Source organism: Abramis brama (genome assembly GCF_963993115.1).
Source record: "Abramis brama genome assembly, chromosome: 18".
In the NCBI taxonomy this organism is placed as follows: domain Eukaryota; kingdom Metazoa; phylum Chordata; class Actinopteri; order Cypriniformes; family Leuciscidae; genus Abramis; species Abramis brama.
The window spans coordinates 3,563,524-3,586,696 of NC_139980.1; the positions used below are offsets into that span (position 1 = coordinate 3,563,524).

A 23,173-nucleotide genomic window follows, 5' to 3' on the forward strand; every position below is an offset into this window, starting at 1 on the left:
GTGTGTTTACGCTGTGTAAGTGTCCGGGTGTGACACACACCTTGCAGAAGAGGCGCGGGTCGAGTCGGGTCAGTTTGGAGGGCATGTACTGCTTGTACATGTTGTAGAGCTCGTGGAAGGGCGCTCGCGAGGGGAAGCCGCCCTGCATCAGATCCAGGACAGACACCATTCCTGAGAGAACACACACGATTATGAGCTTATGATGCATTTGATCCTGACAGACAGAACGCAACAATGCTTTTGACATGGAACAGTCCAGCGGTCGGCTTGCAGACTCTGTAAAAGTGTAAACCCATGTGGAATTTGAAATAATAGGTAGTTGATGCTTAGCATGTCCATGAGCTTCCCTTCTTCACCATAACGAGATGAATATCATGCTACAGTTTTTCCAGGTAGTCTCTCAATTAAAATTAGGTCATAAAAGCTGCATTCATAATATATAATTACAGAAATGATGTTTCATCATTCGTGATTAATGATGAGTGACTCCTGCGCGACGCACCGCTCTCGTATCCCTCACGGAGGAGCGGAGGCATAAAGGAGGAGCGACGACAGTGGAGAGCGAGAGAGGCCAGGCCCGGATTTATGTTGGGTTTTGTTATATGTGCCAGCAGTCGTCCGTGAGGGGCTTCTGTCTTTACTTTTGTATTTATTTATTTGGTTATTAAAGTCTTTAAATGTTCCCCAGTTCCCGTCTCCTTCTTCCCACAACAACGGACTGCATTACAGTAAAAATGCAGAAAGTGTGTGTGTAGGGTTGCCAACCGTCCCATATTTAAGGCATCAATGAAGTATTACACCCCCTGTGTGAGAGAGAGAGAGTCTGTGTATGTGTGTGTGTGGCCTGGTAAACCCTAGCCTGGGAAAACCCAGACAACTTCCGGCAAATTCAGATTTGCTCGAGAAGTAGTCTGGCAAAGAGCTCATTCAAGCCCATTTCCATGCCGTCGAAATCGCGGCACCAATCAGAAACGTTGAGGCGGGCTTTACACGATGACGATCGCTCTGATTGGTTTTAGGTCTATCCAATTGCGCCCAGAGGCATTTGAGCGACGTCCGTTCAACTTTTAAATGCATTATTATATTCAAATTGCAAACACATGAGGACAGTCTCCATGAAAGACCCACTGGCAGATGAACGTGCTGCTACATTTCTCTCCGAAACGGTAGGGAATTAAATTAGATTTAATAGAGGATTTTAACTGTGACAAGATGATTGACAGGGCAGTTTAAGTGACAGGATGCACGCGACAGATCCGTCCGATAAAGATGACGAAGTAGTATGTCCCAAAGCTTGCCTACTTTTTTGCTACACATTCAAAAGTAAATATCTTTTCTTCACAAAAAGAGTACATACTTTTATGGCGTAGTGTAACTTAGGCAAATTGGGACGCAGCATATGGCTTTACACGATGCCGATCGCTCTGATTGGTTTTAGGTCTATCCAACTGCGCCCAGAGGCATTTGAGCGACGTCCGTTGGTGACGCCCCTTTGGAAATGATTTGTCTATTTGTCTCAGTTACTACTGAGAATGGTCTGGTTTTAACCAGGCTAGGTAAACCCTACATTATGGGGACAAAATGTTCCCATAAGGATGGCAATATCCGAATAAATCATATTACTTAGTATTATAAATCATACTAAGTGATGTTTTTTTGAAAATGTAAAATTGCATAAAGTTTTCTGTGATGGGTAGGTTTAGGGAATAGGGATAGGGATAGGGAACAGAATATACAGTTTGTACAGTATAAAAATCATTATGTCTATGGAAAGTCCCCATAAAACATGAAAACACAACGTGTGTGTGTGTGTGTGTGTGTGTGTGTGTGTGTGTGTGTACCTGAGCACTGTAGTTGAGACAGAATCTGAGCCCCCTCAAACTGACGGCTGACCATCTTCAGATTGGGCTTCACACAACGGACAAAACTTGAACCCTGAAACACAGCAGCAAAATCATCTGCTGTCAATCAGAAAAACACATCATCGCTTTCAAACAATCTTACTGTGCCACCTGAGCTCATATATGTGTAATATATCGCCACTGTCGGCGGAAACCTTGTATGTCCAAAACAGCTACTTTTCAGGAAGGAAAAAACACTTTTTTTTTTGTCAAAGTGTCATGTGTCATTATATTATTAACATTTTACCAAAATCAAGCTCAAATTAAGTTGCGAGGTTTTTGACCAGCACACAAGCAGAGACGCTCCAAACTGTGTGTGGCACTTCATTCAAGATAGAGGTGGGCGGAGTTATGAGGTTTGACTGACAGTTTGATGATCCAATGGAGTTACCAGGTTTAGTCAAGCTCTTTTTAATACTTTTCACTGGTTAAATATTTGCAAAACCCACAGACAGGCAAAAATAGAGACCAATTGTAATGATTTATGAAAAAAAAAATGGAGATACAGAGTTTCTGCCTGACAGCGATGGTATAATATAACATTAAGGTAATACTGAAAATCCCAACAAAAATGTACTCACAGTACTGTGCAGCTTTTCCAGAAGAATATTCAGTTGAGTCTGTAGAGACAGAAAAAAGAAAAGAAAAAAAACACATCGAATTTAAGACCTGCACAAATAACATTAATATTGTATGAGTATGCCCATACAGAATGAAGCCATTCAACCTCAAATTAAAGCATGTATTTCCGATTCTTTGACTTAATTAAACAGGGGAACTGCACGTTTAAAACACTCAAGATATGTTTTCAATATATGCATACTTACTAACATATCAATACATTCGAATTTAGAGGTGGATCAATATAAGATTTTGCTGATATAATAATAATGTGTTTAAAGAAAGAAAATAAAAGGATTATTGTGCCAAGTACTTGTAAAATCTGAATGTGTTAAATATAATGTTCTTAGTCTTTCCTTCCTGTAACGGGTCGGCCCAGAGAGAAGAGTTTACTTTCAACTGAACGTCAGATTCAGCTTATTGTGTCATTGAAATAACAATAATATCCATAAAAAAACTTTTAAAAAAACCTAAATGATGCATAATGCAGGACTTTTAATTACAGTATAAAGACCAAAAAACACTTATTTTAAAATGCCTTTCCTTTTCTACTTCCAGCTGCTCATTAAAGATTGTGCTGTACTGGTGAGCCACTTCACTGTGATAAAGTCATTTAAGGCTTTGGAGTACAGGAGAATATTGCAGAATGGCTTCCAAAAAAGAAAAGTTATCGAAAGAGGAATGATCAGATGGTATTTTTCAAAAGTTCATCAGGCTCATATAATATTGTGCCATTTTTTGCTTGGACTTTTTTCCCCCCAGGAGTGTATATAAAATCATTTTATTCACAAATATTATAAAAATGTTTTTTTTAATTTGTTAGACTATTTACATTTAATCATTATCCAAAGCGACTTACATTATTTAAATTATTATTATTAAATATTCATAAACAAGTGCAGTTATATATAGCCTACATAAGCTACCATTTGACTGCAGATCGAAATAAAAGAATACTTAATTTTTTTTTTAAAATGAGAGAATTTTTCCAGAATGCAATTTCACTTTATTCCGTCTGCAGAACAAAATTAATAGCCTAAAAATGTTTTACTTGCAATGTTAACTTATGAATAAATATAAAAGAAACATCAAAACAAGATGTGTAACTAAGAAAAAAAGATAAATAAGCATGAATGCTGTTTGACAGGGAACGCTTCCTCACAGCATAGTCACAGATATTAAACATGTTTAATGAAATCTTTGTGAGGACGACTGGCAACATTAAACTCTTCGACTCGAGTGTTTAGACACTGCAGACGTCAGGACTCACCGACTGGAACAGAGCCGGTCCGGTTGAGCACGATCAGTGGTGTAGTGTGTTCCTGTGTCACCATTACTGCTATTACATCCCCAAATTTAAGACTTCTTAAATGACATGAAGACTTTTGTTATACCATTTAAAATCCACCTGTGTTGAAAATCCAGCTTTTAATGTTGTTTATATGTCTGGTGTTTTTAATATGCTTTAAGACAAACCATGTGTAAATTCATAAGTCGACTCCATTGCTGAGTGTTTTCTCCTTAAAACTGCAGTGAATCAAAGACAGTCTCAAAAACACGCTTTGAAATCGCTGGTGTTTCTTGACGTCACAAACTACCTTGTAACCAATCAGATCAACGCGTGATCGTCAACAAGTGGATCTCTGAGCTGAGTGAGTGAGTGGAGGTGGGGCTCATTTGCATATTCATAGAACTGCGAATACTAAATGAGGCAAGGGTATCAAGTTACATTCAAGCTATTGTAAGGCATGATGAATTTTATTTAAAGGAAAAAAACATTTACATATGTCATTTTGGTGATCAAATATGAGTTTTAAGGGATACAATTATTGACTACAGGGGGACTTTAGGACTTTTTATGACCTTACATTTGATCAAACTGAATTCTATTTCCTGTAAACATCGGTTCATTTTTCCCTTTAAACAGCTGTGAGACTAATGGCTCGTTTACAGTACAGTACAGTACGATTCGGGACGGTAAACCCTGATCTGGCTTGTGTTTCCACCGCCAACAGTACCTTTACTTAGACTAAATGATCTTGAGACTGACCTTGAATTTGTTGCCGACACTGATGAAGCTCAGTTTGCCGGCCTTCTGCTTGGTGTCTTTGGAGTGGTTGGAGTTCTCGAAGAGCTCGCCGATGAACTTATCCTTCGACTCGCTCACCAGACACGCCAACGACATGTGAAGAGCGTCGTTATTCTTCTCCACAAACTGAGTCTGAAAGACAGAGGAAAAAAGGTCTGTATCACGTAAGTATTGTATCACAACACTTTAAAACACTGTTGTAGGAAGCAGATCAACAGTTAGAGTGAAAACAATATCTGGAATAAATGAACACATAAGAGATTGTGAAGTAGTGATTTTAGGAGAGTGTTGGCTTCTAGGAATGTTACGGTGAGGAAATCTTCACACCAGTAAATTAACTTGTGACAACACCAGTATTATTGATAACACCGGGGTCACTTTTCACTTTCACTTTGTGATCACAATTTGCAGGCTGCTATCAATATGGTAGCCTGACTACGTCAGACTTCTTACTTCCGCTCAATTTCATTTCGCTTCTGTACTCAGTCTGAGACAGCGTAATAGCTTTCCGTTTTCCTCCGGCCTGAAAACCGCCGGCCAATCAACGAACAGAGGGCGGGCTGAGAGCCGTGACGTAGACGCTGATTGTACCGTGGATGCGTAGATTTACATCACAAAATCTGCAAAAGTCGCACACAGCCATGTTCACTCCGGTATTTCGCTCGATGGTTTTGTTTTCGCATCATACATGTGTTTACAGTGGAAGTTAGATGCGGCTGAGCATGCGCATAACACCAAACGTTATGTGATTGGCTTACGGGTAACCAATGATTTTAAACTTCAGACAACCGCCCCCCCGCGAGAAAGAAAACGCTTTTCAGTTATGCCATGCCAGACTCTGTCTACGAAGCAAAGCGAAGTAGCAGAGTTTGGTATTACCAGGCTATCAATATGGGGGGTACAATGTAGATTTTGTTTCAAGAACACATTTTAATTTATTTTTTATACATTTTAATATCAGTTTTAGTAGTCTAATGCCCTGTTTACCTCTGGTATTAAGATGGTGGATTGGATCACAAGTGGACGACGCTAAATACAGGTGTAAACGGGGTCTAAAATGTGCTTGTCCACTTCCAAAGGTAGTCGAGAACATATTAGACCGGATTGCTTTCGTAGTGTAAACACTCATGTGGTCGAATGTGTTCAAACAGCCACAAAAGACCGTCTTCTCTCCGTCTACTGACCTAATGCATGAACATTATGGGAAGAGCGCTAGCCAGACGAGATTTAAACTTTGTTGTTGAAGTTTGGTTTGAAGAGGAAAAACATACCAAGCACAATGTTCTCTTCTCACCATTTCTGATTTCTAACACACACTCACAGCGTTCGGCTGGTGTTGCGTCTGTCAGAGCAGAAACTAAAGCTGATGCTCTCCGTATGTTTTGCCAGTCGTCTCCAGGGGCATTCATATGTAAATTGCGTGTAAATGTCGTCCATTAGATCGAAAGATCTGCAAAAACCCATACATTTACCCACCTATAACCCTCTCCTCGAAGAAATCAGGACAGAAGTGTTTGAAAGTGGACAAAAGAGAAATGTGTTTTTCTTTTAATCTAGTGTTTTGCACATGTTTTTGTGATGAGCAGGTTTAGGGGTAGAGCTTGGGTTAAGCAATAGAAAATATCACTAACCTGATATAAAATCAATGGAAGTGTGTGTGTGTGTGTGTGTGTACCGTTTCATAGCAGACTGCTCCAGCGAAGTGTCTTATGATGAAGCCCTCGTCGTCTCTGACGTTCCTGTGCACTGCCAGCTTGGACTTCCTGGGAACCTGTGAGACGCGCGATTTAAAAACTAAAGCCACTAAACTCGAGTGAGATGCTGAAACGAGGGCTGTTGTGAAGTGTGACTCACGGTCAAGCGGAAATGCTCCTTGTGTTTGCTGTGGACGGTCTCAGTAAAGTGCTGGTCACTGGGTTGAGGTAGCCGGTTCTCTTCATCCAAGATGTCCAAGATGCCAACTAACTTCGACTCTACCAAGTCTGAACAGATGCAGATACAAAGGTAAATTCAAGCTAAAAGATTCAGCCTTCTGCTTTATAAAAGAGTGCAAACATCATATATTTGTGGCGTAGAGTCATGTTTAATGAGACACAGACCTATACAGTCCTGATTATCCACGTAATGGACTTCATTGACTCCCAGACCTTCTTTCTGATACAGTTCCTGCTCCTGTTAACCAAACACAAAACGACAGATAAGATATCAGTCCAGCTCATGCTTTATAATGGCTAATATCGACTCAGCTTTATCAGTGCACCACCAAAACAATCCTCAGTTTTGGTTGATTCTGTAAAAACTAAACTGTTTATTTACAGCAAAATGCAGTAAACTTGTGGCAAATCTGCCACAAAAGATGTAAAACACCCATAGTCATGTGTAAAAGAAAAAGCAAAGACATAAAAATGAATGAATGATTGAATAAAACTTTGTTTGTTTTGTTCTACACTGGTTAAGATAACGGCTATAAAACGGCTGTTCTCAAATTCTGTTGAATTTGTTTCTGCATTGTATTTTTTTGTGTTGTTCTGTTTAATTTGATGAACAATGTAAGTGAATTGCTGATTCCTATTCATGTAATTTCATCACTTTTCAGTTTGTTGCGGTTGATAAATGCATTTTGAAAATACTCCATGTGAATATTTGAGTGTGTGTTATATTTGTAAAAAAAAAAAAAAAAAAAAAATCAGAAATGTTTGCCAGAAGGGTTTTTCCACATGTTTGTGATATACAGTACTGTATGAATCATCATTTTGTATGAACGCTCTGTACGCTGCACACATATGAATATGGCAACACAAATACATAATGCAACACGAATATGTGCAGAAAGAAAGCTAACATACACTACTGTTCAAAAGTTTAGGGCTGGGATGATCTCTTCTGCCCAGCAAGGCTGCATTTGTTTGATCAAAAATAAGCTAAAACAGTAATATTGTGATATATATTTAGAATTTAAAATAAGTGTTTTTTATGTGAATATACATTAAAATGTCATTTATTCCTGTGATCAAAGCTGTATTTTCAGCATCATTACTCCATTCTTCAGTGTCACATGATCCTTCAGAAATCATTCTAATATGATGATTTGATGCTCAAGAAACATTTATGATCATTAATGATGAAAACAGTTGTGCTGCTTCATATTTTCGTGGAAACTGTCATATATATTTTTTTTTCAGTAATGTTAGAAAACATTATAAATGTCTTTACTGTCACTTTTGATCAGTTCAATGCATCCTTGCTAATAATTACTCATTTATTGGTAAGCCTTTTTCAATAAGGTCTCAAATCCTCAAATTTTTGAACTAGTGTATGCAATATAATATTAAAGAAAATGTAATAGGAAGATAATTGACAGTAGCTTTAATATGTACAAACACATGAGTGACGGTGAGGCGGTTGTGAATGAGCTGTGAAGATCTCACCTCTTTGAGAATGCGCTCGTTAAAGAACTGCTGCAGTTTCTCATTACAGTAGTTGATGCAGAACTGCTCAAAACTGTTGTGCTCAAAATACTCTGAGGAAAAGGAGGAGAACAATTAGGTTTTATAGTTGGTTAGCTTCAATTGATATTTGGAAAGCTAAACGCAAATGGCATATATTTCGTTATATTTTAGATGTTGTGCTAGTGATGTTTTATTTTTGTAAGGATCCTAACAGCATGAAATGGAATTTGAATGATCAGCCACATGGCATTAAAGGAGAACTCTGGTCAATTTTAACATTGAGCTAATTTTTTTGTAAATGTGGAGTGTTGTCAGTACAGAGAACAACGACAAAAATCGGTGTTGCCTACACCACGTTATCCTCTTTTTAAAAGTCGAGCATAGGTTCGCGTATAGGTTTAGTTACCTATGATCACGCGCGTGAACTCGACAATCGATTACTATGGACTTCGACCGAAAACAGGATGTAAATACAGGTATGAGCGCTGGCTGATATAACATCATTTTTGTTCATATCTTTCACATCTACTGCAGTCAGATTCACCCGTGTTCACTCTGAAGGAATCACTCACATTGGCTGTGCACTTGTAATGACACATCAAGGATGTTAAGAGGCTAAAAGCAGGTTTAAAACTTGCCCCATTGAAGTCAACAGGGTGCAAATTTTAAAAAGAGGATAACATGGTGTAGGCAACACCGATTTTTGTCGTTGCTCTCTGTACTGACAGCACTCCAAATTTACAAAAAAATGAGCTCAATGTTAAAATTGACCGGAGTTCTCCTTTAATGGCTCAGGTGACTCAATGAAAATTGAGCAAAGACGGTCTTGTACCAAAGCCAGCGATGTCCAGCACTCCGATGAAGTGAGCAGACGAGTCGAAGGGGAAGCACTGGTTGATCCTGGTGACCACATGATCGAAGAGACGGCTGTAGATGGCTTTAGCCAGAGCGTCACGTGCACTGGTGGCCTGCTCCACCTTCAGAGGAACCCTGCAGAAGACAACAAGAGCACCATTACACGATTAAAACCTACTGTGTCTTTCACTCTGGGTATTGTGACTACTCAAGGGAAAGCACTCAGTGTAGCTATTATCTCTGGTTAGGGATTGCCGTGGCTGTGATTGGTTTCCCACTGGATTCCAAGCATCTCGGTTAAATTCTTCATCAGAGGGCACGAGACTTGGCTCTTACTTGATGGCTGTGCCTTTGACGCCCCCTGCAGAGGTGAGCATGACCCTGGAGGTCAGACTGACCCGCAGATCTTCCTCATCCAGACCCAACAGCTCAGCACAGAACTGCAACGACTGGCCACACGTCTTCTTTAAGACACACCCCCCTGAAACACACACACACACACACACACATCAACAGCAGTGCAGTGAGAGACCAACACAATACACAGAAACATTTCCTAGATGCTCTTCTTCGTTTTCATCAAGATCTGCTTTATAATTGAGCTGATGGCTATTGTGACCTGATGTTTATTGTGAGGGAACGGTTATGTCATATATATGTAAAAAAAAATAATAAAAAATAAAAAAATAAAAAATAAAATAAATATATAGAGAGAGAGAGAGAGAGAGATTTTTTTTTGTTGCTTTATTCCAAGTATTTCAAAAACGTATTTAACTTTATTTAACAGTTGCAACACTAATCCACACCTGGCTCAAGTGAGTTTTCAGTCAGAAACAGCAAGTCATGATGAAAGCATTAGTTTTTAATGAAAAATAAACTCACAGCAACATGTTCTGTCTAACTGGTAAGTAAGAAACCAATTTTACTGAAAACTAAACAGCTGGTTACAAATGTATAAACCATACAAGTTTGTAGATACTGTTATAGTCTGGATTATTTTCACTGTCGGCAGCTTTCAGAGAATAAACACACAGTTAGCTGGTTGGTGTTTTAATGCCAGGCCAGATCCCTTGGCTATTATAATGGTGAGTAAGAAGTAAAACTACTATAAAAGAGCAATATAAAAAGCCTACCTAAGATTTTAAAATGTAGCTTTAGTCAAAAACTCTAAAATGGATTCAGGGTTGACTGTTAAAAGTGTTTGCTGAGTCACAGGAGTATTTTAACAGTAAGCACCAGACCAGTGTGTGTGTGTAATAACTGTGTAGTAAGTATATTCAGGAGCTACACTAGCTCTCCGTTTACCTGAGGTGCTTCCAGCCTCCTCGAAATCAATGTTTCCAAGGTGCAAAACCCCAGCCACCACCCTGAACAGGTTGAGCTTCTCTGTGTCGTCCAGACCGATCTTCTTCATGGCCACACACATTCGGTTAAAGTCGGCGTGATCGTCCAGCAGAGGGTCTTTCAGAGGACCGGCCTTCAGAAGCTGAGGAACAACGCTCAAGTTAGACTCATGCATGCTGTCAGAACAGAAACACGTGAGCTTATCATCATGTTTGCTCACAAAGCACAGCAACTAGAATCAATTTATTTCAAAGCTTTGTTACCCTACACAGCATAACCATAAGCACATGGGCAGCAGAACACCAACTCCACGTAATCCTTTAAATATATCCACAAAGCTACATCGTGAAACTCGTGACTGTCGAAGTCTCCATGTCATTGCCTTCAGGTTGTCAACTGAGATCAAATCAAATATGCTTACATGCAGTTGTTCGGCCCCTCTTATGTGACAACCAAATTACAGTAAAGTTTACTGTATTGTAGTGCTTGCTTATTGCTTTGAGGTCTTGTAGTTGCAGTCACATTTACTGTTCAGAGAAATTTTGCAGGCAAAGTCAAGTCATATTAAGTGGAAAGAGTTGCTCAAGTTTGTCGTCGTGTAAATTTGCCATGTTAACCAACAGAAAGCTGCTTGCTTTGAAAGTGACTTTAACACATATTGTGTGACAAATCATAAACAGGAATATTAAGAGAGGAATATCCCATTACCTTATGGAAAGCCAAAAAAAGCCAAAACAGGAGGGAAATAGCAGTTTAGCTCCCAATAAATGAAAGTAACTTACCACTTTTACAAGATCTGGGTCAAATATATTTCACATGTCTTTTTGTGTGTTTTTATTTAGCTTTTAAGCGTTACATGGCCATGGCAGGAACTTGCTGTAAATTTGGATATAATGCAAAAAGGTTAATATGTAACCAGTGTAACTCAAGTAGAATATTCCTTCAAGTTTGTTAACTAAAGGAACAAGGAAACGATGAGAAATCGATCAAAACTAGTAAATCCACATTCCAAACGGCACAATATAATTATCATTGTCCTCCAAGAAATACATTGGACCCAGGTCATGTATTTATATCCCGAAAGGAGAGAAGAAAACCAAAGTCCCACTGATTGCACAACACACATATTCACCTGCCCATCCTTTGATGTATTAGGGACACACAAACACACACACACAACCACAGACAACGATGATTAGTGCAGTGATTAGATTAGTATGAACAATCATGCATAAATTATAAACAATTCGATATACATGGTCATAAGCAAGTGCCTTGTATCTGTGAAATATCAAGCTGTAGGCCAGCAACCAAACACAAGTGTAGACACTCGCAAAGGCTGAGATGAATCAGTGCTGAGGCGTATCGTGCGTAAATCAACAGCGAATCTATAAATCCAGAATCACGTCCCACTGACCCCTTCATCAATGACTATTCTTCTACCCATCTCACCAATGACCCTATTGCCCCCTTAATCCAAAACTTTGAAAACAGAATATTTTAAAAATGACACAACTATGAATTATTTCCAGTAAATTCAATCAATTTTACATGTTTGGTGTGAAAATGTGTCAAATTGGTGCTTTCCATTGGAATGTACTTCTTTAACTGAAGTATAAAACGCAACAAATCTTTGCTGTTAACTTTTACAGATGTATCCAAAACATTTATACTAGAGTGAGGGCAAGTGAGTTCCCTCTCAAATAACCTTTAGAGTCGTTCTGAGCCGCACTGATGGCAGTTCCTCTGATTACACAGACAACTGATAGAAAATAAATGTATTACCTCTGGACTCTTGCGGTTTTGAGGAATCAGCTTTTCTGAATCCTTGGTAGAGAAGTACCTCGTGCATCCTCGACATAGATACTAGATGGAAAAAAATGTGTACAATAAACATGGTTTAGCTAACAGAAATTTATGAATGACTATTTCAATAATGCAACTTCAACACTTTGCTTGATCACACTCAAGATCACATGTCGTGCCTGTCATAAGTGGAATGCATATAACAATATATGTTCAGGAAGCCAAATGTCAAAATAAAGTTGTTTGTTAATATGTTTATTGACAATGCATACAACCATACACTGATAATACGCTGGTAACTCCCAGAAATCAGCTTAATGAATTAGCCCTAATTCATTAAGCTGATTTCTGGGAGTTATCAGCGTATTATCAGTGTATGGTTGTATGCATTGTTAAGCCCGGTTAACATGCAAACCAATAACCTGGCAATGCAAGTAAACCACGTTTACAAGACTTCATTTAATAAATCAGGTTATTCCCTGGTATTGAGGTCAAAACCTAACTATCCGTGTATCTGATTTAGAGTATTCCATTTTTATGTCAGTTTTGATGTTAAATAAAGCATTAAAAACCCAAGAGTATTCCAAAATATCAGCGAGAAGCTTATAGACCCATATTCTCCTCTTACACAGAATTTTGGCTGAACCACTTCTGCACAAGATGAGAACACATTTTAATCATTTCTTGGGTCAAGAAAGAGTCAGAGTTTGCAAAAATCGATCGGTTTATGCTTAAGCTGTATATGACCGTAAACCGGTAAAGGAAAACGGGTTAACACCTTTACATTACCATGTGCATTGATGGCTTATTAAGCATAATCGGGTTAAGAACGTGCATGTAAACGCACTCATTGTTGAGTCACTTAGACCCCGTTTACACCTGGTATTAAGATGCGTTTTGTTCTATCGGATCACAAGTAGACGAGGGAGACACATTCCCGTTTACACCTGGTGTTTAATTAGTCTCTTTTGTCCACTTTAATCCACTTCTGTCCTGATTTCTTCGGGGGGAGGGTCTATGGGCGGGTAAATGTATGGGTTTTTTCAGATCTTTTGATCTAATGGACTACAAGAGTAGTCAGAGACGACTGGAAAAACATACAGAGAGCATCAGCTGTAGTTTCTACAGCTGACGCGAGACCAGCCGAACACTGTCTGTGAGTGTGTGTTAGAAATCAGGAATGATGAGAGAACATTGTGCTTGGAACGTTTTGTGCCTGTCTAGCGCTCTTCCCATAATGTTCATTCATTAAGTCAGTAGACGGAGAGAAGACAGTCTTTTGTGGCTGTTTGAATGCATTCGAGGACATGAGTGTTTACACCACGAAAGCAATCCGGTCGAATGCGTTTTGGAAAGTGGACGAGCTCAAAGCGTTTTAGACCCCGTTTACACCTGTATTTAGTGTCACTTGTGATCCGATGGACCAAAAACATCTTAATACCAGGTGTAAACAGGTTGAAACCAGAGGTAAACAGGGGTCTAAATCTGCACGCATGGCTATTTTAAAGAAGTTGAAGCGTAATGTAAGTGTAGTGGGTCTGTGAGACGCAGGATACACACACCCTGAAACAGTCTGGAGAGCTGAGGTGGAACTTCTCCTTGATGTCTTCAGGAGCTCCAGCGCACAGCCTGTAGAAGATGTGATAGTTCCTCTCCTCCTGACCCTGCGTGCAGATGCGGGACTTCTCCAACAGGTAATGGGACACAAAACCACCTACTACTGTGTTCTGGAAAACAAATCAGCACTGCATGCAAAGAAATGTCTAACAAATTCATTTACAAAATCACACATTTGCAACACTACTCACTATATCAATTAAAAAAACAACAGCACATTGTGTTGCGCCACACACTCTGAGGATAACAAACTCAGCGATTAAGTAAAACTGTGCACTGATATCTACAAAGCATTACATTTATCTGTCTCTAGTGAGACTTTTATACAAGACGCACCTTTTCATTGAAGTGAATCTCCACAAATTTCCCAAAGCGACTGCTGTTGTTGTTTCGGACAGTTTTGGCATTTCCAAATGCCTCGAGCAGAGGGTTTGCTAGAATTGAGTGATGGAAAACAGTTGTTTCTTCGTCATATTTTCTATGACTTACATTAGTTAAAGTATAGTGGGGTACAAATTTAGATCAGTCATTCAAGCGTACCTTCAACTATTCTTTCATCAATGTCTTGACCTGTACCATAAGACGTAGTTAAGTACCTGTGAGAGGAGAGAACAACCCATCTCACATTAAATTAAACATTCATATTCCTAAATTCATATCATGTACGTATTTAGTGTTAAAAACGAAGGATTGGAGTGTTGTGTAGAAATGCATCTCTTACTTTTATTCAAACTATTTTATTGCTATATGAATGAGATCTTTCTATACCTGAGAACAAACTTGGTGTTTTCGGTTTTTCCAGCTCCTGACTCTCCCGACACAACGATGGACTGACTCATCTTCAGCACCTTCATGTCACGATAAGTTTTATCCGCTAAACATAAATAATATGTATGAGTATATACAGGGAGTAAAAAGTATCAATTTACATATTCAAGCTAATAGTATATATTTTGTGTACATCATTGAGAAGTGCCCCTACTATGCTTTTTCCAATATTATCCTTTCATGTAGTGTGTAATGTAGTCGTTTATGAATGTAAAAGGTCTGCAAAGTTTCAAAGATCAAAGTGCATGAAGAATAAAGCTATTGTCTCCTAAAGAAAGAATTGAATCTGAACTGTTGAAATTATTCCGTCATTAATTCCAGTCTCACTTCCTGTTACAAACCTACATAACAAATTTGCATAATGCCAGCCTATGGTCTTTTATTGGCTGCCCGTGAACAACGTCTACTTTGACCCTCAAGCACTGTAATTTTATCAGAGACTGGAAGAGTTTGGTTCGTGTTTTTTGACATGTTGAGAAGATGCTAGTGTCTGCGCTATGAAAGCAAACACCACTTTGGCACCACTTCCAAAGAATTATGACTCGCGCTGGAATTGATATGTAAAACCGACGCCATTATTACTGGAGACAAAATTCAGATATGACAATAGGCGTTTTGTTTCCAACATGTGCTATAAGCGGTTTACCAATCACAACAGACTGGGCCGTCTGACCAATCAGAGCAGAGTAGGCCAATCACAACAGACTGGGCCGTCTGACCAATCGGAGCAAAGTAGGCCAATCACAACAGACTGGGTCATCTGACCAATCGGAGCAGAGTAGGCCAATCACAACAGACTGGACCGTCTGACCAATCAGAGCAGAGTAGACCAATCACAACAGACTGGACCGTCTGACCAATCAGAGCAGAGTAGGCTCTCAGAAAGGAGGGATTTAGAGAGACTGAATCCTTGATCGAACCATTTCAGACACTGAGAAAAGTAACGATGCTGCACTATATATAATGAGAAAAAGAGTTTTTTGACCTAGGATTCATGTAAATCTGTTGTAGGAACCTTTAAAAAAGCATAATATGTAGCATGTATGTCCACGGCCACTTACCAATTGCATAGACGTGAGGTGGCAGAGTGCCCAGCGATCGGCCCTGGTACTGTTTGATGCTCTCTGGGGAATACAGCTTGGGAATCTCACAATATGGATTCACAGCAATCAGGATGTTGGCAACAAATGTCTAGAACACAAAGTAAAATGAGCAGCAAGAAAGGAACCAATAAATCAATTTTTATTCTGCAGACAACCATTTTCAAATATTAATGAACATTGAAAATTTGTACATAAAAATTTATTTTAGGAATTTCAGAAATTAATAACATTTAATCATAGAAGAGAAGTAAGCATGAAGGGGACATAAAGAATAGTGTCTTCATGACAACATTGGCAACAAAGAATATACTTACATAAATCTTATCTTTACTATAGCGCACACGAACATTATTTAGAAGCGTGGCTTCATTCAAGTACATCAACGAGCCTGTAACACACACACACACACACACACACACACACACACACACACACACACACACACACACAGCCATTAGTGAACTGTGCCATTTTATCCAACACATGACCAACATGTACATCTCAAACACATTGACACTTACAGTTGTCCTCCACATGTTTGTTGGCATCATCTTCAGCAGGGAAGACTTGATTGACAGAAGCTTGAAAGTTCTGGAACACAGAGAAATGACTATAATTAACCGTACGGCACACTAAAAGCCTGTGAAGACTTGTGTAAAGTGCCACTCGCTTTCTCTTGCACATGCACAATCATACAACTCCCTGCTTGCATTGAACGTTAATGAACACTTTCATAATCTGGATTCTGCATGTCAGTGCAAATAAAAAGTGAGCAGTATTTGGAATCTTGAAGCTAAGGTGTTGCTAGGGAGTTGTGGAGGGTTGACAGGCAGTTGCTAGGGAACTCTAGATATGCAGTTGCTTAGACGTTGTTTACTGTATTAATTGCGGTGACTAATTTGTGGCGTTCACAGTGTTTTTAGCATGTTGCTATGCTGTTGCTAGGGGCTTCTGGACGGTTTTCTAAGGTGTTACTAGGTGCATGTAAGTCAATTCTGAATCTCAGAAAAATAAATAAAAAAATAGCACATCTCTTCAACAAGCTGCACACTTTAAAGTGTTATTTACTTCTAAAGCACAAATGCAGGATTAGTTACATGCTGAAGTTTAAAGGGAAAGTTCACCCAAAAATTTAAATTCTCTCATCCTCGACTTTTATTCATCTTTGAAACACAAAGATATTTTACTGAAACTTGAGAATCCACTTCACCAAAACAATGATGATTCATTTATAAAAGACATCATAGAGGACATTGTGTGTTTACCACATAAAGCACATCAAACAGTAAATTAAAGCTCAACCGTATTTGCTTGATGTGAAAACAAACCTCAGTGGTTCTTGTGTGTCTAGAAATTACAGCTGAGCTTCTGTTTACTGTTCTGCAAGTGCTCTATCAGTACAGTAGTTGAACAAAAGCCTACATTAAATCTGTTCATCATATAAAGTAGGGCTGGTCATTGACACAATTTTCACAATTCCATTTAGATTTTCCCAATTAAATCCCAATTAAATTAAAGGTTTAGAAAAAAGATATAATGGATATGTAATATTGTGCACCTATTTAGCAAAATGTTTTATTGGCATCTCTCTGCAGTTGAAGCACTGATTGAGACATGATACAGATTTTAGTAAGCTGAACTGTATCTTTCAACATTCCTTCTGATGTTCATTCATGTTTATTTGGTGCTGTAACTAGTAGTAAAGAGGAAGAGACGATCAGTTCAACTGAGGCGCTGTAGCGATCTGTCACGCCACATTAATTGGTATTTATTGTTTCGTGATAAAATTGACAGAATTTGAAAGCTGACACTTTGTTTCATATCAAGAGTAACAAAGCTTGCGATTTATTGGATGGCAGGTGCTCTACAAATAATGTTTAATCAAGTTTTGTTAAGGCATCAACTGAAAACAGCAAAGACTAAAAGATTGACCATTAGGATTTAAGAATTGATATTGATTCATCAATATGAGAATTGATTAAAATCGAGAAAACAATATTTTCAACCCAGCACTAATACAAAGCCAGCTCGAGTCTCTTCTGAAGACTTGGATTAAACCACTTCCTCATGATTTTTTACAGTCACTTTGAAACCTCAATCATCTTAAATCATATGTGTTCAGAAGATGAACGAAAGTCTTACGGGTTTGGAACGACGTGAGGGTGAGCAAACCCTTTAATACTTGGGGTCTGATAGCAATATTGATGCTTGTCTAAGCAAACACAACTACAACTAATTATGTGCGGTTCCCACTTTATGTATTCCACCTCCATGCTTCTGTTGTGGTATCAGACAATAGTGTGTCTTCCACACACACACACACACACACACACTTGTAGCGTGTAAACAGACAGCCTATTGTGCTTTCACAGCTCGGCGACATCACACTGCACACAAATCACATGGGCGAGATGTAATGCTGCACACAACACGCTGTCTTGTAGCTGTCAGACGTGAAAACACACACACACACACACACACACAGAGTTATTGCTACTGTAATGTGTGTAAAGCTCCAGAGAGGGCCGGACTCCATATGGGCAACAGGACATGTTTGCAGCAGCTCTGAAAACACAAGCATTCAGCCTTAGATTTAAATCATTCTGCTGCTTCTGCAAACAATCTGTGAAGTGCAAAAAATGTTTTTGACAAGCATGACGAAAATGCAAGTACCTCATTATGAGATCATATTAGCAGTTCCTTGTTTTGAAAGCACAAGCTTTTTCCCTAAAAGCCCTTTAAATCGACAGAACTTTCCCTTTGGAATGCGGTTTTTAATGAGATTTTCACTGGTGTTCCTTGACAACCAGTAAGAGTTGTGAGAGAGTGAGCGGTTTCATTTCCACCCTGAACTATAAGTCCTGTCTGGCTTGGTTTTCTACAGAACTGTGGCTCCTATTCACCCTTCCACACTTCAGTCACTTTAACAATGACCACCTTGAAATGAAGTACATTTTGTGTACTACTTTGTGTACTTGAGGTTTGTGAAACATACACATTTTATTCATTACTAACTGACCGTTCTTAGTTAAAGATACACATTTAACATACATCTAAGATTCACATAGATAAAAGTACATTAAAACTACATTCAGATGAACAATCAGTCAGTTTTTGATGAGAAATTGTGTTAAAGTTCAGTTAAATACAAAACTTCCTTTCAAGACGGACAAGGCTGAAAGCACTGACAACTTGCAGATCAGTGAGTCAGTTGTTAATGATTCATTAACCGCTCTAATGGATCAGTTCAGGAGTTCAGGATTCATTAGAATCATTTAAACAGGTAACGTGAGTTTTTTAACGCGAGTTCAACTGGCTCATAATCAAGCACAGTCATTTGTTTGTGTCAGGTTTTCTTGCCACTGGTTATCTGTACACGGTCATATTTTCTCATTACAATTCATTTAGACCGCAAATTCACATTACTCAAGTCAGGTAAAATATGATTTTTTTGCAGCAGATTCACAAAGCTGTGCAGGAAACACTGTTGTCCGTGGTTCTTAACTGTTGAGCTGCAATCTAAAAATGGCCACCAGATCTGTGCTCACAGGGTCACAGTAGGGAAAAACAAAACTAGATGCAAATAATAACATGGACGTAACTATAGAATTCTGCATCGTTATGACTGCAAAATCATAAGCAGGCTTATAAACTTTAACACCTGAGGAGAAACTAATTCTCATTTAAAAGGTTGTGTCCAATCCAAGATGCAAATTCGTCTGTCACTTATGAATCTCAAACAATTAGACAGATGTCAGCATCAGGAAGTTGTGTGACACGACCCTCAAAAAACTACAGTACGACACAAAGTAGAAAAATAAAGATAAACATGGTTTGTGCCAAACACAATGCGTACACAAGTTTTGCGTTTGGTGAGCTAATAAAATAACTCAGTCGAATCTAATAATTATTTCTGTGAGGAAATGGTGTGTAATAAGTTGCGTTTAAAGAGTTAATAAAATATTTCAACTCAGATCAATATTTAGCATCTAATTATTTACTTATGTGGCAAGTAGCCATTTAATAAGCGGGATAATGTACATCCAGCCAGTTGTTATATCAGAATAAACCCCTTCAGGCTGATGAAGACCTGATCCTGATCACCCTGTCTGGGTTTATTCTGAGATAACAACCGGCTGGATGTACATTATCCCTTACTTAAAAAACAGATTTTTAACTAACTCCCATTCCCTGTTTCATGAATATCTCTCACTAAATCATATTCTATGGGTTTAAACCCTCTGATGTCAGGCTGAAGAATTGCAAGCTAGTAAGGCTAATAAAAAACATTACACAAATATGCAGGCCCAAATGATCAGCTAACGCATTTTAAGAGCGTGTTTCTTTTTGTAGATGCTTAACATGAGTTCTTGCATTAGCAAACCTCAGTATTCAGGGGGGCAACAAAATGACTTTTGTACTATTAAAGGAATAGTTCACCCAAAATGAAAATTCTGTCATCCTTTACTCGTGCTTTTCCAAAACCATAAGACTGTCTTTCTTCTGTGGAACATCAAAAGAGCATATTTTGAGAAAAAAAAAAAAAATTGTCCATAAAAGTCAATTGTAACCAAAACAGTTTGATTACTAAAAGTCTTCAAAATTCCTTCTTTTGAGAAAGAAAACCATATGTTTGCAATGACATGAGGGTGAGTAAATTATTTCAGAATTTTCTCACATTTAGGTGAACAATCCCATTAAACCAGATAGTTGATCTGCCATGACATTGACATTTAAACGAAAACTGAGCATAAAATACTATTAATGTAGAGCCCTTGGGACTACAGCATGTACTTCCATTGGATAATGAATTACATTTTCTGACACATAATAAATGCAAAAATGTATAAAAAGAGCTTGTGTAACTGGAAGCATTTGTGTTCATGTACTTGCACGCAGCATGTTTCAGCTTTAAACGTGACGTTGTGTATTTCTGCAGAAGCTCCTCCTCACCTTCCCTCTCTGGTTGAGAGGTTCGATGGTCAGACTATCGGCACTGATGTCGATGATTCTTCCCAGCTGGAACCCATCTGTAGGGTGGGGCGCCCACACCGGCTTTCCATCGTCCATTTCACCGCTGAGGGAGAAAAACAGGAGAACCATCACGTCAATGGAAGAAGAACAGAGAAACGTTAGTTTGCTTCTGGCAAAAAAATTAAAGTTCTTTCATTAAAAGTAATTAAAACATTTTATACTACGGGGCTGTTGAATGCTTGAATCTGATTGGTTGACAAACGTTCTAAGGTGTGCAATTATTTTCAGGTAAACGCATGGCTAAAGTAGTTCCAGGAAGGTCTTGACCGAATTACAGTTCCATATCACTTCGCCAAATGATTTCAGTTATTGCAAAGGTCCTTACAGCTGACAACAACAAAAGAACCAAAACCCACAATGACACTGACCCAGCAAATACATATAGGCAAATAAATATAGGAAACAATAGGATTAAAACAACTTACTATTGCCACAAAATTACATTTTTATTATGGACCAAAAGCACATATTATCTTTTCTCCTGCTCAAAGGCGCACACACACACACACACACACACACACACACACAGAGTACGGACACACCCTCACACAGTTTAACAACTTAAAAGCCACAGGACATTACTCCGAGGAAATTATGGCGCTGTTCTTGAAGCAGATAAACTTACAGCTTCGCTATTAGAAGTGATTCTCTCTCTCTCTCTCTACATTTAAATACGAAATTACATGCAAACATATTTAAAGCTAAGTTTAATGGCATTTGTAACTATTAAAATGTACAGTTCTTCTATCGGGTCCTATATGATAAATATTGTAAATCATGTCCAAGCAATTCTACATTTATATATATATATATTTTAAAACGTGTGTGTGTGTGTGTGTGTGTGTGTGTGTGTGTGTGTGTGTGTGTGTGTGTGTGTGTGTGTGTGTGTGGGTGTGTGTGTGTGTGTGTGTGTGTGTGTGTGTGTGTGTGTGTATGTATGTATGTATATGTGTATATGTGTATATGTGTATATATATATATATATATATATATATATATATATATACACATACATACACACATACATACACACACACACACACACACATACATACACACATACATACATATAGCCTGATTCAAGTTTTCAATAATAAACAGTTTAAGAAAACTATATATCTGCACTCACAAACTGAAATGTGAAAATTATGTGGTTAAATTATTCACAATTTCTATTCAACAATCTCAAAGGGGCGTTTAAGACATTTATAAGCAATTTATTTAGTTGTATAGGATAAATGAAATTTATAATTTGTATTTAAAAACTCATTTAGATTCAGAAAACAATGTCTATTGTGCAACTGCTGGTCATATTGGGATGGGTTTAATTAGAAAGACTAATGACTACTGAGGGAAAGATAAATGGAGCAAAACACAGAGAGGTGCTTTATCCAGATCACTTAACTCAGATTTCAGAATGAACACAAATCTTTCTGCATGACATCAAGCCAAAGTACAGCGAGGAGAACAATGGAGTGACTGTGGTGCAAGTCTACAAACGTCTCAATACAACACATTTTAAAAACACCGTCTCATTATTCTCACTATTAACCAACTATTATCTATGACTTTTACCCCAATAAACACCTAATTACTGCTTATTAATAGTTAGTAAGGTAGTTGTTACGTTTAGGCATTGGGTAGGATTATGGGATGTAGAATATGGTCATGCAAAATGCAAGATGTGCTTTCATGTCATGCTGGAAGATTCAGCCACGGCCCAGTTTAAGCTTCCGGACAGAGTCAGTCAGGTGTCGATTTAATATCTGCTGGTATTTGATGGAGTTTATGATACCGTGTATCATAAGTTGTCCAGGGTCTTAAAAAAAAAAAATTTAGCCCCACAACATTAGATCCACCACCATACTTCACAGTGGGGGTGAGGTACACTGTGTTTCTGTCTATGCCAAAGATAAATGGCATAGAAAGTTTGATTTCAAATCTGAATTCGATTTATTTGAACTAAAAAAAAAGAAAAAAAAGAAAAGAGCAGCAAGTTTAAATTTTCCCTCTTTTTAGGGAATTAAGTGCTCTGGTCTTGGCTTCTAAATGCGTTTGCATTTTTTGGTTTACTGTATTAGCATTTTATACACTCATGATGCATGCTGTGTAACTAGATGATTACTTGTCAAATAAAAGATATCTTCTTCTGTCCGTCCTGCCAGTAGTTTCGAACTGTCGATAAAGAACTCCGGCTCTCAACTCTTCATTAGGCGACAGTGCATTTAAGGCTGTTTTATTTGCCAGATTTTTGATATAGGAACTGTTGTTATCTAGTAAGTTTGTTCATAATGTTCCTCTTTTTTCCCCAGTAGATCATTCCTTATACAGAGTATAACTGGAAAGTAATGGAGGTTGTTTTAAATATCCAGCTTTATAGCAAGTAGGACTCTAGTACTAGACACATTTTAATGCTAGCAAAAACACTTCTTGCTATTTTTACATTCATAATCATTAGGCTACTTTTGCGTTGTGGCAAGCTTTATGTGTCCTCCAGTGGCCTATATGAGTCTTTGAGTCTGTAAA

General features: G+C 38.3%; 1 protein-coding gene across 6 annotated transcripts in view; it reads right to left on the reverse strand.

The window, feature by feature from the left end:
• Positions 1-23,173, reverse strand: part of myo6a (myosin VIa) — a 50,884-nt gene that overhangs the window by 13,455 nt on the left and 14,256 nt on the right. For all 6 annotated transcript variants that reach the window (XM_084091324.1, XM_084091326.1, XM_084091325.1 and 3 more), the window contains exons 2-21: positions 20,567-20,690; positions 16,135-16,204; positions 15,928-16,001; positions 15,572-15,701; positions 14,451-14,556; positions 14,223-14,278; positions 14,019-14,116; positions 13,628-13,792; positions 12,045-12,125; positions 10,221-10,401; positions 9,252-9,396; positions 8,893-9,050; positions 8,040-8,131; positions 6,711-6,783; positions 6,466-6,593; positions 6,287-6,382; positions 4,573-4,743; positions 2,483-2,521; positions 1,842-1,935; positions 41-171 (exon numbers count right to left, since the gene is read on the reverse strand). In XM_084091324.1, the coding sequence (XP_083947450.1) occupies positions 41-171; positions 1,842-1,935; positions 2,483-2,521; positions 4,573-4,743; positions 6,287-6,382; positions 6,466-6,593; positions 6,711-6,783; positions 8,040-8,131; positions 8,893-9,050; positions 9,252-9,396; positions 10,221-10,401; positions 12,045-12,125; positions 13,628-13,792; positions 14,019-14,116; positions 14,223-14,278; positions 14,451-14,556; positions 15,572-15,701; positions 15,928-16,001; positions 16,135-16,204; positions 20,567-20,683 (2,205 nt within the window). In that variant the 5' untranslated portion in view covers positions 20,684-20,690. The remainder of the gene's footprint in view (positions 1-40; positions 172-1,841; positions 1,936-2,482; positions 2,522-4,572; positions 4,744-6,286; positions 6,383-6,465; positions 6,594-6,710; positions 6,784-8,039; positions 8,132-8,892; positions 9,051-9,251; positions 9,397-10,220; positions 10,402-12,044; positions 12,126-13,627; positions 13,793-14,018; positions 14,117-14,222; positions 14,279-14,450; positions 14,557-15,571; positions 15,702-15,927; positions 16,002-16,134; positions 16,205-20,566; positions 20,691-23,173) is intronic.